Below are 13,433 nucleotides of genomic sequence, written 5' to 3' on the forward strand. Positions count from 1 at the left end.
CGTAATATTTGGCATCACCTGTCGCTGTATCCCCGTACACCATCAGCCACCCCCAAACCCCCCCCCCCCCCCACCCCCGTCGCAGTATACCCATGACGTCACATGTCAACGCCCCGTCGCCGTATCCCCATGACGTCACATGCCCCGCCCCCCGGTCTTCTCACCTTTTTAACCCCTGACCCATTTTCATGCCTGTTAGCTTAACTTTTGCTTTAAGCAGATCCTTTGAACACGGACAACTGAACTCCAATCAGAGGACAAAACACATCAGCATATAAGTAAATAATTTATTACAGTCCTCACACTGTCACATATGTAACAATTTTTATTCAAAAGCCCCCACCCCACCCCAGCGGTACAGGCGTGCGCTTGGCTGCCTCAGTCTACGTCCTCGGGGTCCGCGGCCTGTCCTGGGAGCCTCTCCGTTACGAGGCTGCTGGGAGGGGCGTTGGTGAGCAGCGTTCCCACGAACAAGGCCGTGTCTTTGGGCAGGTGACGTACGACTCTACAGGACGCCACGTCCTCGATGTGGAACCCAGAAGGGTTAGATGGCTCAGGCTCCAGAATGGAGTCGTGTTGCGGCGCTCCGAAAAACTGTCGTGGGATTAGATCACAGATGAGCTGACGCAGCAGACATTTCATCTAACACATCGTTTATAAATATATTTTATTTGTAAGTGCTCACATTCTAGACTGCCAGATTTAGCAGTTATTCATCTGGCGTCCCTGAACTTTAAGTACACTAAACGCAAGAATGATTCTCAGACATACTCAAACAATATATCATCGTTATTCAAATAAAATACATTTAAATAACGATTGAGAATATTTAAGAATGCCAGAGAGGAGTGCCGGCCAATGAGCTTACAGCTTTCCCGGATGACGGGTCAATGAAGTCCGCCCAGTAACCGCCCTTCCAGAGCATGAAGCACATCTCCTTAGCACCACTAACAAACTGCAGTGGAGACACACACACCGCAGTCAGCACACTAATCCCAATGCAGAAACTGAGGCCTGTGTTCAGCAGGATGTTACGCTGGACAACACGGACAGTTTACAATGGCTGTGATAGTTGGGTTGCCGTAATCATGCAGGTCTGATGGATCGGCGCACTTACTGTATCTAGCAGCTGATCTCGGTCCGCTTCTTCCGTCTGTGTTACTGTCTGTTTCTGGGTTACTGTCACAACAGTAATGGCACTGGCAGGAAGTGTCGGAAAAAACGACTCCAGTTCTGTAGAAGATGGTAATTAAAGGGGATCGTTAGTTATCGCTGTGTTAACCGATATGACTGATTAGTTGCAAAACCAATCGGGGCTGTCCAAAAGATCAGTGGTGTCCCTGTCCACTTCGAAAAACAGGAAGTGAGGGGTAATGTATTCGCCAGCCTCACAGCGCTGCTTCCTTGATCTTGTCGAACCGAAAGCCGAACGAGCTAGAAGGCCTCGCTGCATCATTTTAACGTTTTAATGCACGCAGAAAAGTAGCTCACCTTGCTTCAGCAGCTCAGGGCAGGAATGCATCGAGCACTCCAAACCACGGTGGGCAAAATAGACCTCCGCTCTGCTGGCGCTCTGGTTCCATACCGAGACTTCTTTACTCTGAAACAACACACATGGAGATCAAATGGTGAGATCTCTATCCCTCATAACAGTGACTTACGAAGACTGACCACAAGATTTAAAGGCTGATAAATTCAGCAAACAAATTTTTTTTTTGTTTCTTTTCCACCCTTAAGCAGCCTTCTAAATGTGGAAACTTTCTGAAATTTGGAAGTTAATGTTAGCTAATTATCTAATGTTAGCTAATGTTAATGGTAAAACTTTGTTGACATGTTTTCTGCTTTGCAGACTTTCAGTAAACTCACAGAAGTAATAACACATCCAGTAAGCTTAAAACGTTCTGCATTTCTACATTTCCTACCATCTACGAAAGGACGCACTTAGTTTCATTATCACTGCAGAAAGGTTTTGTTGTTGCACAGACACTGTCTAAGAAATCTGGAAAAAATGAGCCTGCAGATACATGCACTAAGAAACCCAATTACTGAGCTGAGATCTGCCTCTCTCTACTGGACCGCAAGAAACCTGATTATGGCTTTAATCCGACGAACGTAATCAGACTACTCTGAATACTATGTTAACACTTTAATAGTCAGATAAATGCAGAAATCTGCTAATGATTGGATTACTAAGTGCATGTAAATGCACTCACTATATGTAATGTCTAAGAGAATCTATTATCATCTATCCTGATGATGACACTTGTTTTATATAATTTACCCATTACATGCTATTTAAAATCTGTGGAAATATACCTATTGTTACAAATTTACAAACTTGCAAAGGTACTTTTTAATATACAATTGCTAGAAATAGTGCATCTGAACACACAATTGTTTGTCAGCAGCTCAAGGTTAAAACTAAGTCTTGATGTAGACATCAAAACATGCTTAATTAGAGGACCACTTTACTCCAGACATAAGAAAATCCCACTGCAAGACGATAAGTGGAGAATTCCTGTTGGAAGGACAACTTAATCCAAAGCTACGATACAACGTGTCCAGAAAAGAAACCCAAACCTCGCCCTGGGATTTATGACAGTTGCTCACCTGGTATTCACTAACAAACTGCATGAGCACAAACTCGTGTCTGTCGCTGCTGGAGGGGGCGGAGAGAATGTCAGGAACCACACGGTGTCCCAGCAACCCCCACTGGTTACCCGTGCCACCCAGATGACAATCAAAACCCACGTTGCCCGGCAACTGGAAACGCTTGTCTTGAGGTCCAAACGGGCCCATGGTCTCATCAGGCCACACTGTTCTAGGACCTACTACACACACACACACAAGCCCAGACAGGTTATTCAACGCACAGTTCACAAGACACACCTCCATCACTGGACTGTTGCAATTAACTTGTCTGTAGACTCGAAGGCGTAATTAATTCATAGTCCAAAATACCCATTTACTATAATAATAGGAGCAAATCACACTGACAAGACTAATGCCTTCGGCAGTTACCTGAATCCTGAGATGAAACCGCTACATAAGGCTCATCTGATCCGGAAGACCCAGCTGTGGAGAAATGTCTGAATGCCACTACAACCCTCCGGGCTACAGCCTGGCCCACAAAAAACCTAGAGCTTCTACAAAGCACCTGTGGACCACAGCATAGATACAAATTACCACAATCACGCCTGACAGCAGTGTTTACAACAGAATAATTTCACGAGGTAAATGAGATGCTCACATTTGCCATACTGGTGGCCGCGGCCCTCTGTAATCTCACCCTACAGAAAAACAACGTAAGATATCACACATGGAAAAGCAGCTGTTAGCCTGAACAAACAACAGGATCATATCACGATAACACAGCAAGGAATTTGGTTCTTAATGAATTAAGATTCACTCTTCACTGAAGACACAGTAATAACATAGAAAGGCATCAGCATCTTGCATTTCTGATTGGGGACCAGTTTTTAGTGGGTCACTATTATGCCAATATTTGAATGGCCCCAGACAAATTTCATGATTTGAGGCTCTAATTGAAAAAAAATCTCTACAAACTTAGTTTTTTTGACAGGTTTTAGTGCATTTATTTACTGAATTTAACTTTTTAGGTTAAAAAAAAGCGTGCAGAGGCAGTTAATGTATTTGTCAGAAAATCAAAAAGATGATCAGGGATTTTCCAACTTTGCATACGACTAAATATACCAAAAACATGTACAGATGCACACCGACACAAAAAATAAAAATATATTGTGTGCCAGTAGAGATGCATGTGTATACCCATTATAGGAGCCTAATGAATATTTGAAAGTCATACATTGTCTCGATTTAAACGTCAATTATATGACATGCCAACCTCAGTCGAGCCTAAGACCCCGATGCCTTAACATGTTATTACTGCTAGACGACTTATGGACCAGTTCTGGTCTGGACTTCTCGTATTAACTAGACATGTAGTCATCTACGGTCTTCATTCGGTCTCGTCTAAGGTAAGTACCACTCGAACACATCACAGCGACTTAATTATGTAGTTATGAATGAAGATGAAGATGAAGAAGAAGATGAAGATGAAGATGACAGCCTGTGTCCCTCAGACCTGTTAGCTACATGACTAGGTTAGCCAGGTTCTACCACTTTCATGTTCTACTATAGTATAAATAGCAATTAAATTCACCTTAGCTGCTCGATGTAATTACGTATAGCATTTAAATATATAGATATATAAATTATTTTGTAATAGAAAACAAGGTTCTTTCCTAAACAGTCAGAGGATTAGCTTGCTAATGTTACCTTGTTTTGGTCAATTGACAGCCCACCCCTCAACATACTCACGTAACACGTTCGTCATTGGGAGGAAGTCGCGGTAATACCACGTGTCCTGTCATAATAAAAGACCCCTTGTCGCTTATGTGCTGCTGAAAAGGTAGTCTGGTTGTAGTTTGTTTTGCTCTGTTTTGTTCCCGACGGGCTGGCAAACGGTCTGTACAAACAGCATGTTATCTGCATATGGGAACATCTATATTTCCTAATAAATTTATGATGCACAAGTGTGAATAGATTTTTTTTCATACAGTTATCATGCAGGCAATGACAAAACATTTTTCTTCAAATTAAATGCTTTATTTTACATTACACTGCTTTGCTCCTTTACCAATAACAATAATAGTAATCAGTAGCCTAATAATTGTAGGCTGTGTGATGCTACTCTTAGTAGCGCTCTTAGTCATTAACATAGGAAAAAAATTATAACACTGATGGAGACTGGTGATAATGACTCATTTTCTTGGTACACATTTATTTACTTATTACATGCATTTAAAAAATCCATTTTCTGTCATTGCATTTCTACTTATTTATTAAAAGACAGCAATAAACATGCTTTTTTACTTTGATTGTAGGTTTATTTAAGACAATAGTTACTGTACTAAGATTAATCGCTCATGAGAGTTGTCTTTTTTCTGTCAGGATATTTCTGTCTATATTTTTGAATTTTGAACTCTTTTGGCATAATAGGAAGTCCTTATCCTCCTGAATGGTGATCATTTCCAATGCGTTGCCATGGGCAATATCGAATAGTTCTTCTAACCCTTCATTCCATTGGTCTTCCTTTTGTTTCAAATAATCTGAATGCTTAGCTTTATTCTCTTTATTTTTCTTCAACTTTTCCCATTCCTTGTAAATGTTTTCGATTTTAGGGACAACGTGCTTCTTTAATTGCACTGATATTCGGGCCTTTGACCAAACTTCAAAAACATCATTTGCTGTGGAATGTAATGCTTCCCTAATGCTTTACTTGGCAATCTTCTTGTAATGGAAGAAAAGGGCCAACACTTCCCTTTTTGAAGGAAGCATAACACTGTCTAAAAAAGAGGACATCTGTCCAATAAGCCATATCTCAGTTTTCTTTCTGGTAGCTATCGTTGCACTGGTTGATGAAGCCATCATTGTACAGTAGTTACACTAGTTTAACCTGCAAAAGGAACAATTAAGCATTATAGACACAATTCTGCACACTAAAAGTAAAAAAATTACTAGTTAAAAGAGGTTTGTACGCTAAGCACCAACCACTTTTGTTGCATAACATCATATGCAACATAAGCATTTTTAGGGTACAAGTTTACAGGGTACAGGGCAAGTTTATTTATATAACCTTTCATACACAACAGCAACTCAAAGTGCTTTACACAGGAAAAACAAGAATCCTATTATGACCCAAGATCAGTCACTTTGAGAAGGTCATTGACAAAAATTATAATAAATAAAAAGTAAAAACTAAATTTTATAGGAATAAAATTGTATCTAAAATCAACATAACATAACAAAACATAACATAACCAAAAGCCTGGGCTAATTTTATCTTTGACTTAAAATATATCCTCTGACAGTTGGTTCCATTTAGAAACAACATAATGGCTAAATGCAGCCTCTCCTTGCTTAGTTCTTACCTTGGCCAGGATTAACTATTTAGTTCCTAATGACCTAATAAAGATTTTTGCCTGGCTCATAACTCTTCAGCATAAAACATAAATACACTGATCCTACACCAATAAATGGTTTATAGACCAATAACACCTTGAAGTCTATCCTGTATTGTGCTAGTAGCCAGTGTAAGAACTTAAGGTGGGTGATGTGATCACTTCTTTTGCTCCTAGTAAGACCTCTAGCAGTTGAATTTTGAATCAGTTGTAGCTATTTGATCGTATTTTTTTAAAGCAATGTTAAGAGGCTATTAGAGTAATCAACAATGCTAGAGACAAAAGCAAGGACGAGTGACTCAAGATCTGCTGTAGTCAAGATATCTCTGATCTTATTGATGTTCTTAAGATTATGAAACACTGATTTAGTTACTGATTTTACATGACTGAAACTGAGATCAGAGTCGATTGGTACACCAAGCTCTTTAGAGTTTGGAGTTTTCAAGTCTAAGTAGGCAGCTAGTCCTTTCATTGCTATTACCATATATATATATATATATATATATATATAAATCTCTGTTCTATTTTTATTCTGTGTTTATTTTATTTTTAACTGTAGAAGGTAGCCATCCAGTCGCTGTTGTGACCAGAGACTCAAGACGCTTCCAGAGACTGCAGTAGGTTTTTCCCTGTATCTCGCTCCATCCATTTAACTTCCTGCTTATATGAGCTTTCAATGATGATAGGCCTCCCCAAAATAAAGGTCTGCCACCCCCATCACCACCATGGAGATTACATTACTTCAGTGCACAACCATGATATTTAATAGTAGAGTTTCGGTCTGACCAGCCCATAGAAACTTTACTCTCACATGCTTTTGAGCAAAAGCCAAGATCTGATATGAGCTTTTGCTATTTTTTTTAACAAAGGACTCTCCCCATCTACAGGCTGGAAATGAGATGTCATGCAGTTTCCTGCATACCTTGAAAGGACGGGAAGTCCTTTAGATATGCACGGGCCTCATGGTGGCTACAATTTCCCTGTATAGTGTCATTTGGAGGTTGACCGGTTCTGGTGGGAATGATACTTGTTCCATATTTTATCTATATTTTAATGATAGTCTCCCCTGTGCTTTTATGGATTATATTTTTCTACTGTCTTCTACTTGATTTCTGTTCTAGAATAGTCATGCTTCCTCCGCCACCACTGATCTGAGTCGGGGAGAGGTGTGGTCACCGCAGGAGGTCTTGAGCTGTGAATAACAAAGCAACATTCCAGCACAGTGTCGGTGTGAACCCACATCCTGAAATGAAATCCAGACACTAACGACTTGTGATTCTGATTCTTTATTTTGGTGCTTTGTGAAAATTCGCTTCAATCCAATATTTTAATATTCAAAATTATAAAAAAGTTACAAAGTCACACTGAATTTTATATTCTTGTCCCACCATCAGAGACAGTGCCATGGTTGAGGCTTTTTGGTTTCGTGGTGATCACTGTGGAGGTGGGGAGAGGGTTGGTTTATTTCTTCGCGACCTTTGTGTCCACGACCTTTGTGTCCACGTCCTCAGTGCGTGACACCACCTGACCGTCAACGATCTCTTCGATCACAGTTCGCACACGTTGAGTTACCACGGGAACGTCTGAAGGGATGGGGATTGGGAGAACACGTTAAGCCTTGAACAGCAAAATTCACAAAACGTTTACACCTTTCTAAACTGCCAGCGAATCCATCTTTCATCCATCTTTGGTGTTTGTCAAACCATTTGGATTTACTAACTTTCATTTTTCATTTTCTTATGCATTTACCCAAGACCACTGATGGGAAAATACCTTTATATGTTCTAAAAAAATACATTTAAATGCCCTATATATATATATATATATATATATATATATATCTGTAGCGAACCGTGACCTTTAAACCTGGGCCCGCTACCCCCCCCCCCCCCCCCCCGAAATTTTTTTTTTCCTTTCTTAATAAACTGCAATAAAGAAAAACTGAGACGACAGTACAGCTTTAAAAACGCAATAAACAATAATATCTGTACTAGATAACGGCCTAAGCAAAATAAGTTTCCAAACAAAATAAGGTTCACAGCTCCGTGGTTCTCGGAAGCGGAATATGTAAACAACGCGCACGAGGACGTCAAAGGGATGAATCGAAACTAGCTAGCGGTGGTGCTAACGACAGCTAGCGTCGCCATAGCGGGCGGAAATTATCATACAGTTAAGCCCGCCCACTAAGAGAGAAGATATGATTGGTCAATTTTGCTGTCATTTGAAACTGGTATTGCGCTGAATTATAACTGCCAGGCCCTCTGTAAACGAACAGCGGGCATCACAGTCCTGATAGGGGGAGACACAGGCTCACAGGCTTCCACTTAACCGCTCACCTTCCAACACAGATTGAATAGACACGGTTGAATAATTTATTTGCTTATATTTCAAACTGTAAGTAGATAAAATAAAATTGGATAATTATATATATAATGCTTTAAGAATATTTTAGGCCCTCTGAGAGGGCGTAGAGGGCCCTGACGGTTTCCCACTGATATATATATATATATATATATATATATATATATATATATATATATATATATTTTTTTTTTTTTTTTTTTTGAATAAAAATTATATATTTTTATTATATACATAAATTATATATATATAAATGCCCTGTAATTACTACTATATTCTTAAAACTGTGTAAAGTGCAATGTGGTGACTTACGTTTAGGAGCTGGGGGAGGAGAAGGTTCACGTACAATGGTGGACTGGGAGACTGAACTGGACTTGGAGTTTGAACTGGACTGGGCCTGGCTAGTCCTGGTTTCAACGACTTTGGTCACTGTTGCAGTTTTCCTGGACGAACTGAAGCAACAGAAAAGACTCAAGACAAGGACTCAGAGCAACAGTCACGGGAAACACCACCCAGAACCACCAAGTTTCCACTCATGCACACACAGTGTCCTCAGGTGCAGACTTACTTGACGTCTTCCCCTTCCAGCAGTCTCCTGTACTCTGCGATCTCCATCTCCAGCCTGGTCTTGATGTCCAGGAGCATCCTGTATTCACCGTCCTGTCTCTCCATGTCCATGCGGATCTGGGTGATCTCGCCTTGCAGGTTGTTGATCATGCCCTGCAGCTGGCTGAGCTTAAGGCTGTACCTGGACTCCGTGTCGTGCAGAGTGCCCTCCAGAGCCGCTTTCTGTCCAATCAGAGAGGAGATGGTGAGTGGGCGGGGTTAGGATTGTTACATCACCAAAAACGTTTGTTTAATTCATGTGGGGCTGAAGTGTCTGTTGTTTTGTTTGTGTGTGTGTGTTTTTGTATGTGTGTGTGTGTGTGTGTGTGTACCAGGCTAAGCTGAGACTGCAGCTCAATCTCCAGAGCCTGCAGTGTCCTCTTGAGCTCGCTGATCTCGCTGTGAGACGACTGTATCACCTGCGTGCTCTCCTTCACCTGCTTATTCACCTCGTCAAACTGTCGGAGGAGAAAGGAGAGGTCAAAGGTCAGACGAACCCACTTGACGAGGGCGCCTACCTAAGGGTCGCATGCCGCTCGTCTTCACCTTGGCTTTGTACCATGACTCCATGTCGCGACGGTTCTTGTCCACGATGCCTTCATACTGGCTCCTGATCTCCTCCAACATGCGGGCCAGGTCCTGCTGGGGCGGGGCGTCCACGTCCACGTTGACCGAACTGCTGGACATGCTTCTCTGGGCTGCCATCTCCTACACAGTAAAGGAATGAGCAACCATGTCCATCTGTCTCACAATAACATCACTCTCTAATATCACTCTCTAATATCACTCTCTAATGTCACTCTCTAATATCACTCTCTAATATCACTCTCTAATGTCACTCTCTAATATCACTTTCTAATGTCACTCTCTAATGTCACTCTCTAATGTCACTCTCTAATATCACTCTCTAATATCACTCTCTAATATCACTCTCTAATGTCACTCTCTAATATCACTCTCTAATATCACTCTCCCATGCGGAATAATTTTATCTCACCACTGCTCCTGTTAAAGGGTATTTCAGTGCTGTTTAAATAATATTACGGTTAAACACTAGTCAACATCAAGTTAATAACAGAACAGGTTGGGGGTGAGGACCTGTCTTAAGAGGATTGTTTTGAAATATGAATTCTGCGAGCCTGAGTGCAAACAGCGCCATCTGGTGGCTTCCTGCTTCTTCACCGTTAAAACTCGATTGCTGAATTTTGGAACTGGTTTAAAATCCTGGTGAAGCGGAGCTCACTTTTGTATAATAATTTTCACACTCAATTAACTTGGTACATATGCTATTTAAACTATATTACGTTATTTCTAAACTGGTTAAAGTTATAAAATGAACACTAAAGCCGCGGAGTCCGCAGAGTACCGTAATTAAGAAGTATAGGGCACGCGAATTTAATGAGTAGCAGTCCATTAAACTTAGTTTAGAATTAGTGAAGTTTTCAAAACTTTTATAATTTAACATATTTTAAGAGTTTTGCTTTGGTATGTGAAGGGTAAGATGCTCAAACCTCCTCGTGGTTCTTTTTGAGGTACACGAGCTCCTCTTTGAGTTCTTCGATGCGCATCTCCAGGTCGGAGCGCGCCATCGTCAGCTCGTCCAGGACTCTCCGCAGACCGGCCACGTCAGCCTCCACCGACTGGCGCATCGACAGCTCGTTCTCGTACCTGCTCGTCAAAAGGGTTACTCCGTTAATACTTGCGCCTTACCGTTTTAATTTTTTATGTATATTAATTAAAATAATATTTTTCTGTTCTAAATGTCCGACAGTACTGACACGAATGACACGAATACTTTGAAACTCAAAAGTGGATTATTCTATAGGAATAACAGAGGAAACTCCATTGTAGACTAGATGATATAACCTAGAATAACCTGTCGATGGTCATTATGTTGTCTACCTTGTAAATAAGGGGTTGAATTATATATAACTTATATGTATTACATTTAAACGAACAATATTTTGAGTAATACTGACTTGACTCTGAAGTCTTCTGCAGCGAGTTTAGCATTGTCAATGTTAAGGATGACCCTGGCGTTTTCAAGGCTGGCAACGTGGATCTGAAGAAGAAATTTAGAGTTTTAGATTTTCCAAAAGGCTGTGACATCGAAACACAGATCGCATTAAGAAGGTTAACATAATTTAATTTAATTTAATTTAATGTAAATAAAATAATCCGATCGGGGATATCAACAGCTTAATTTACAGGTATGTTTAATTCAAGACAATGTATTAAAAGTGTTCTATAGTAATTGTGCCACTGGATTGTGCAAACAGAACTCGAAATTCGAAGTGTAGTTATGTGATAATAGTCCCACTACGCATGGACTGTCACAGTTATTTTTGCATTAGTTGTTTGTTTTATAAAATTATTAATAATAATGCATTGCAAATTATTTGTCCTTATTTTACTTTATAACCCACATGAACGTCTTTGACCATTACTTATTTTTTTTAACCGCTACTGTCATACACTACATTCTGATGGGTTTCTTACCTTCTGGCGCAGGTCGGCGATGGTAGCGAAATAAGGGCTGTAATCTCGGCTGACCAGGGTCTTCTTCTCGGACCACTCCCGGATCTGGCGCTCCAGTTCGGCGTTGGCTTTTTCCAGTGCGCGCACCTTGTCCAAGTAAGTGGCCAGCCGATCGTTGAGATTTTGCATGGTGGCCTTCTCGTTCTGGGACACGTTGAGCCCATTGTCGAACGCCTCGTTCACGTCGAACCCCTGCTTCATCCATCCACCCTGGGACGAGCGCGCACCCATCGCGTCCGCGCTCCCATAGATGCTCTGGGAGCGAGCGCTAGACAAGCGCGTTGGGTACGCTCCGGTCAGGGAGATCGAGGAGTTCTGACGGGAGGAATAGCTGGAAAACGCGCCACTCATCGTTCACCTGGTTATTTCAGATACCTGACTAACGTGGGAAAACAGTTCGGTGTTGTCCTCGGATCAGGGGGCTCTCTTTATACACACAACAGGGCGGGGCTCCATTAAACTATTTACAGTGATGCATATCTGAGACGCATGCACAGGTGTGTCCAGGGCGAGTCCAAAAAAAGTTTGCCCGTATGGGGCGCGGTGGGAATAACTACTCACACGTTACGTGCACGTTCATCGCGCTCCTAAAGGTGTTCATTATGAGCTACACGCCAACTGATAACACTTTAAACATCCTCAGGTATCGCATGTTTTGGCAATTTGAATTCAATAATGGGCAAACATGGAACAGAATTACAAACTTATGAGGCGACGACTGACTACTTTTCATCAGTTTACAGAAAATTATCCTTAGTAAATGACAGTGAACATGACAAATAATGTCAGTGACTATCACAAGTACAACACTAACATTTTAGAATAGAGAACACAACACTTAACCATTTGATTGTCGTGTCGCATGTTCAGGGGACTCAAGTGACTCCTTTAGTACACATATTCTATTTATTTACTCTATTTATTTATATTCTATTTATAGCCTATATTGGACCAGTTTCTGTTTTGCTATGGGGGAGTAGAACTGTTAGTAACTGTGACCTGAACCATCGTCCAGCCTTGGGGGTGACACTAATACCGAAACACGTGTCTGTAAATCACTGAATGTGTAGTGGAAGTAACATAGAGGTGGCAGCAGTGTTCAGACAAGCTCCAGGAAATCTATGAACTTGCTAGTTGCATAAGAATAGTTTCAGTGATGCAATTCGCCCCTGGACCAAATTGCTCTTTGGATGTCGAAAGAGGAAATTCATCCTTTTTTCTTTAGAAATGTCATTAGTAATTAACTGAAGGATCGCCGGAGTCCAATCAAGTGCAGCAGGTGCTGCTTGCTCAGGTGGTTGAATTGGTCCAGCAAGTTACCGCATTGTCCTGGAACAAGGTGTGTAAGTTTACACTCAACAGATGTGCAATGTCCTCTGAACATAAAGCATTTTAATTTATTTTCAATTACACACCTTACTTAGTCAGTGGGAGCATGTGGGCCTCATTCGCATGTTTAAACACAAATAAATCCTGAGGCAGGACTAAATGGGTAGACCCAGATCAAATGTGGAAACACCCATGACAGGGAAGCCAATCCGCCTTGAAGATCTCCCTCTTCGAGATGCTTCATTCTCACTAAAAAAAAACAACCTCCTCCCCCAAATAAATAGCCAATAGCCAATGTGTGAACATGACAAGCCAGAATCAGACCAGGTTAAATTCCCAGAAAATGTTTCTGATGACTGACTCGAGTTTGAAGCTGGAATATTTTATGATGTAATTATCCGCAATTTGCCCGACATTTGAACACAAGCCAAATAAATAATGTTGAATGTTCTGCTTTCCCTTGATGTCATGTAGAAATAGGCTGGCGCTGGTATGCAGGGGTCAAAGTCACATTTGTGTTATATTTGGGTTGTGTGGGCATGTCTTTTTGCATGTCTCAGTGTCTTTTTAGTCGAGAAGGATATGTTGTATTCACTGTGGTGGAAGCAAAGGGTA

At 41.1% G+C, this 13,433-nt stretch overlaps 2 protein-coding genes and 1 long non-coding RNA gene across 5 annotated transcripts; 1 reads left to right on the forward strand and 2 right to left on the reverse strand.

Moving 5' to 3' along the window:
- Window positions 1–273: 273 nt before the first annotated feature.
- mmadhca (metabolism of cobalamin associated Da) lies at window positions 274–4,346 on the reverse strand. 2 transcript variants are annotated; one of them, XM_076985012.1, is made up of 8 exons: window positions 4,300–4,346; window positions 3,251–3,290; window positions 3,022–3,157; window positions 2,611–2,831; window positions 1,492–1,600; window positions 1,118–1,233; window positions 869–955; window positions 274–594 (listed from the first exon to the last, which is right to left on the reverse strand). In XM_076985012.1, exons 2-8 carry the CDS (start codon window positions 3,257–3,259, stop codon window positions 379–381), a joined length of 894 nt encoding a protein of 297 aa, XP_076841127.1. In that variant the 5' UTR covers window positions 3,260–3,290; window positions 4,300–4,346; the 3' UTR covers window positions 274–378. The 2 variants fall into 2 exon arrangements, with proteins under 2 accessions (XP_076841127.1, XP_076841128.1); XM_076985013.1 differs by lacking the exon at window positions 4,300–4,346 and adding an exon at window positions 4,184–4,288.
- On the forward strand, window positions 3,890–7,428 carry LOC143485561 (uncharacterized). Its single transcript, XR_013122924.1, has 4 exons — window positions 3,890–3,998; window positions 6,544–6,601; window positions 6,872–6,998; window positions 7,106–7,428. It is a non-coding gene; the product is annotated as an uncharacterized LOC143485561 (long non-coding RNA).
- Window positions 7,255–11,898, reverse strand: LOC143485558 (keratin, type I cytoskeletal 13-like). 2 transcript variants are annotated; one of them, XM_076985010.1, is made up of 8 exons: window positions 11,451–11,896; window positions 10,931–11,013; window positions 10,463–10,619; window positions 9,498–9,659; window positions 9,284–9,409; window positions 8,914–9,134; window positions 8,658–8,797; window positions 7,255–7,567 (listed from the first exon to the last, which is right to left on the reverse strand). In XM_076985010.1, exons 1-8 carry the CDS (start codon window positions 11,838–11,840, stop codon window positions 7,446–7,448), a joined length of 1,401 nt encoding a protein of 466 aa, XP_076841125.1. In that variant the 5' UTR covers window positions 11,841–11,896; the 3' UTR covers window positions 7,255–7,445. The 2 variants fall into 2 exon arrangements, with proteins under 2 accessions (XP_076841125.1, XP_076841126.1); XM_076985011.1 differs by lacking the exons at window positions 7,255–7,567; window positions 8,658–8,797 and having other exon boundaries at window positions 8,910–9,134; window positions 11,451–11,898.
- Window positions 11,899–13,433: the final 1,535 nt, after the last annotated feature.

Source organism: Brachyhypopomus gauderio, unplaced genomic scaffold, assembly GCF_052324685.1.
Source record: "Brachyhypopomus gauderio isolate BG-103 unplaced genomic scaffold, BGAUD_0.2 sc37, whole genome shotgun sequence".
NCBI classification, from domain to species: domain Eukaryota; kingdom Metazoa; phylum Chordata; class Actinopteri; order Gymnotiformes; family Hypopomidae; genus Brachyhypopomus; species Brachyhypopomus gauderio.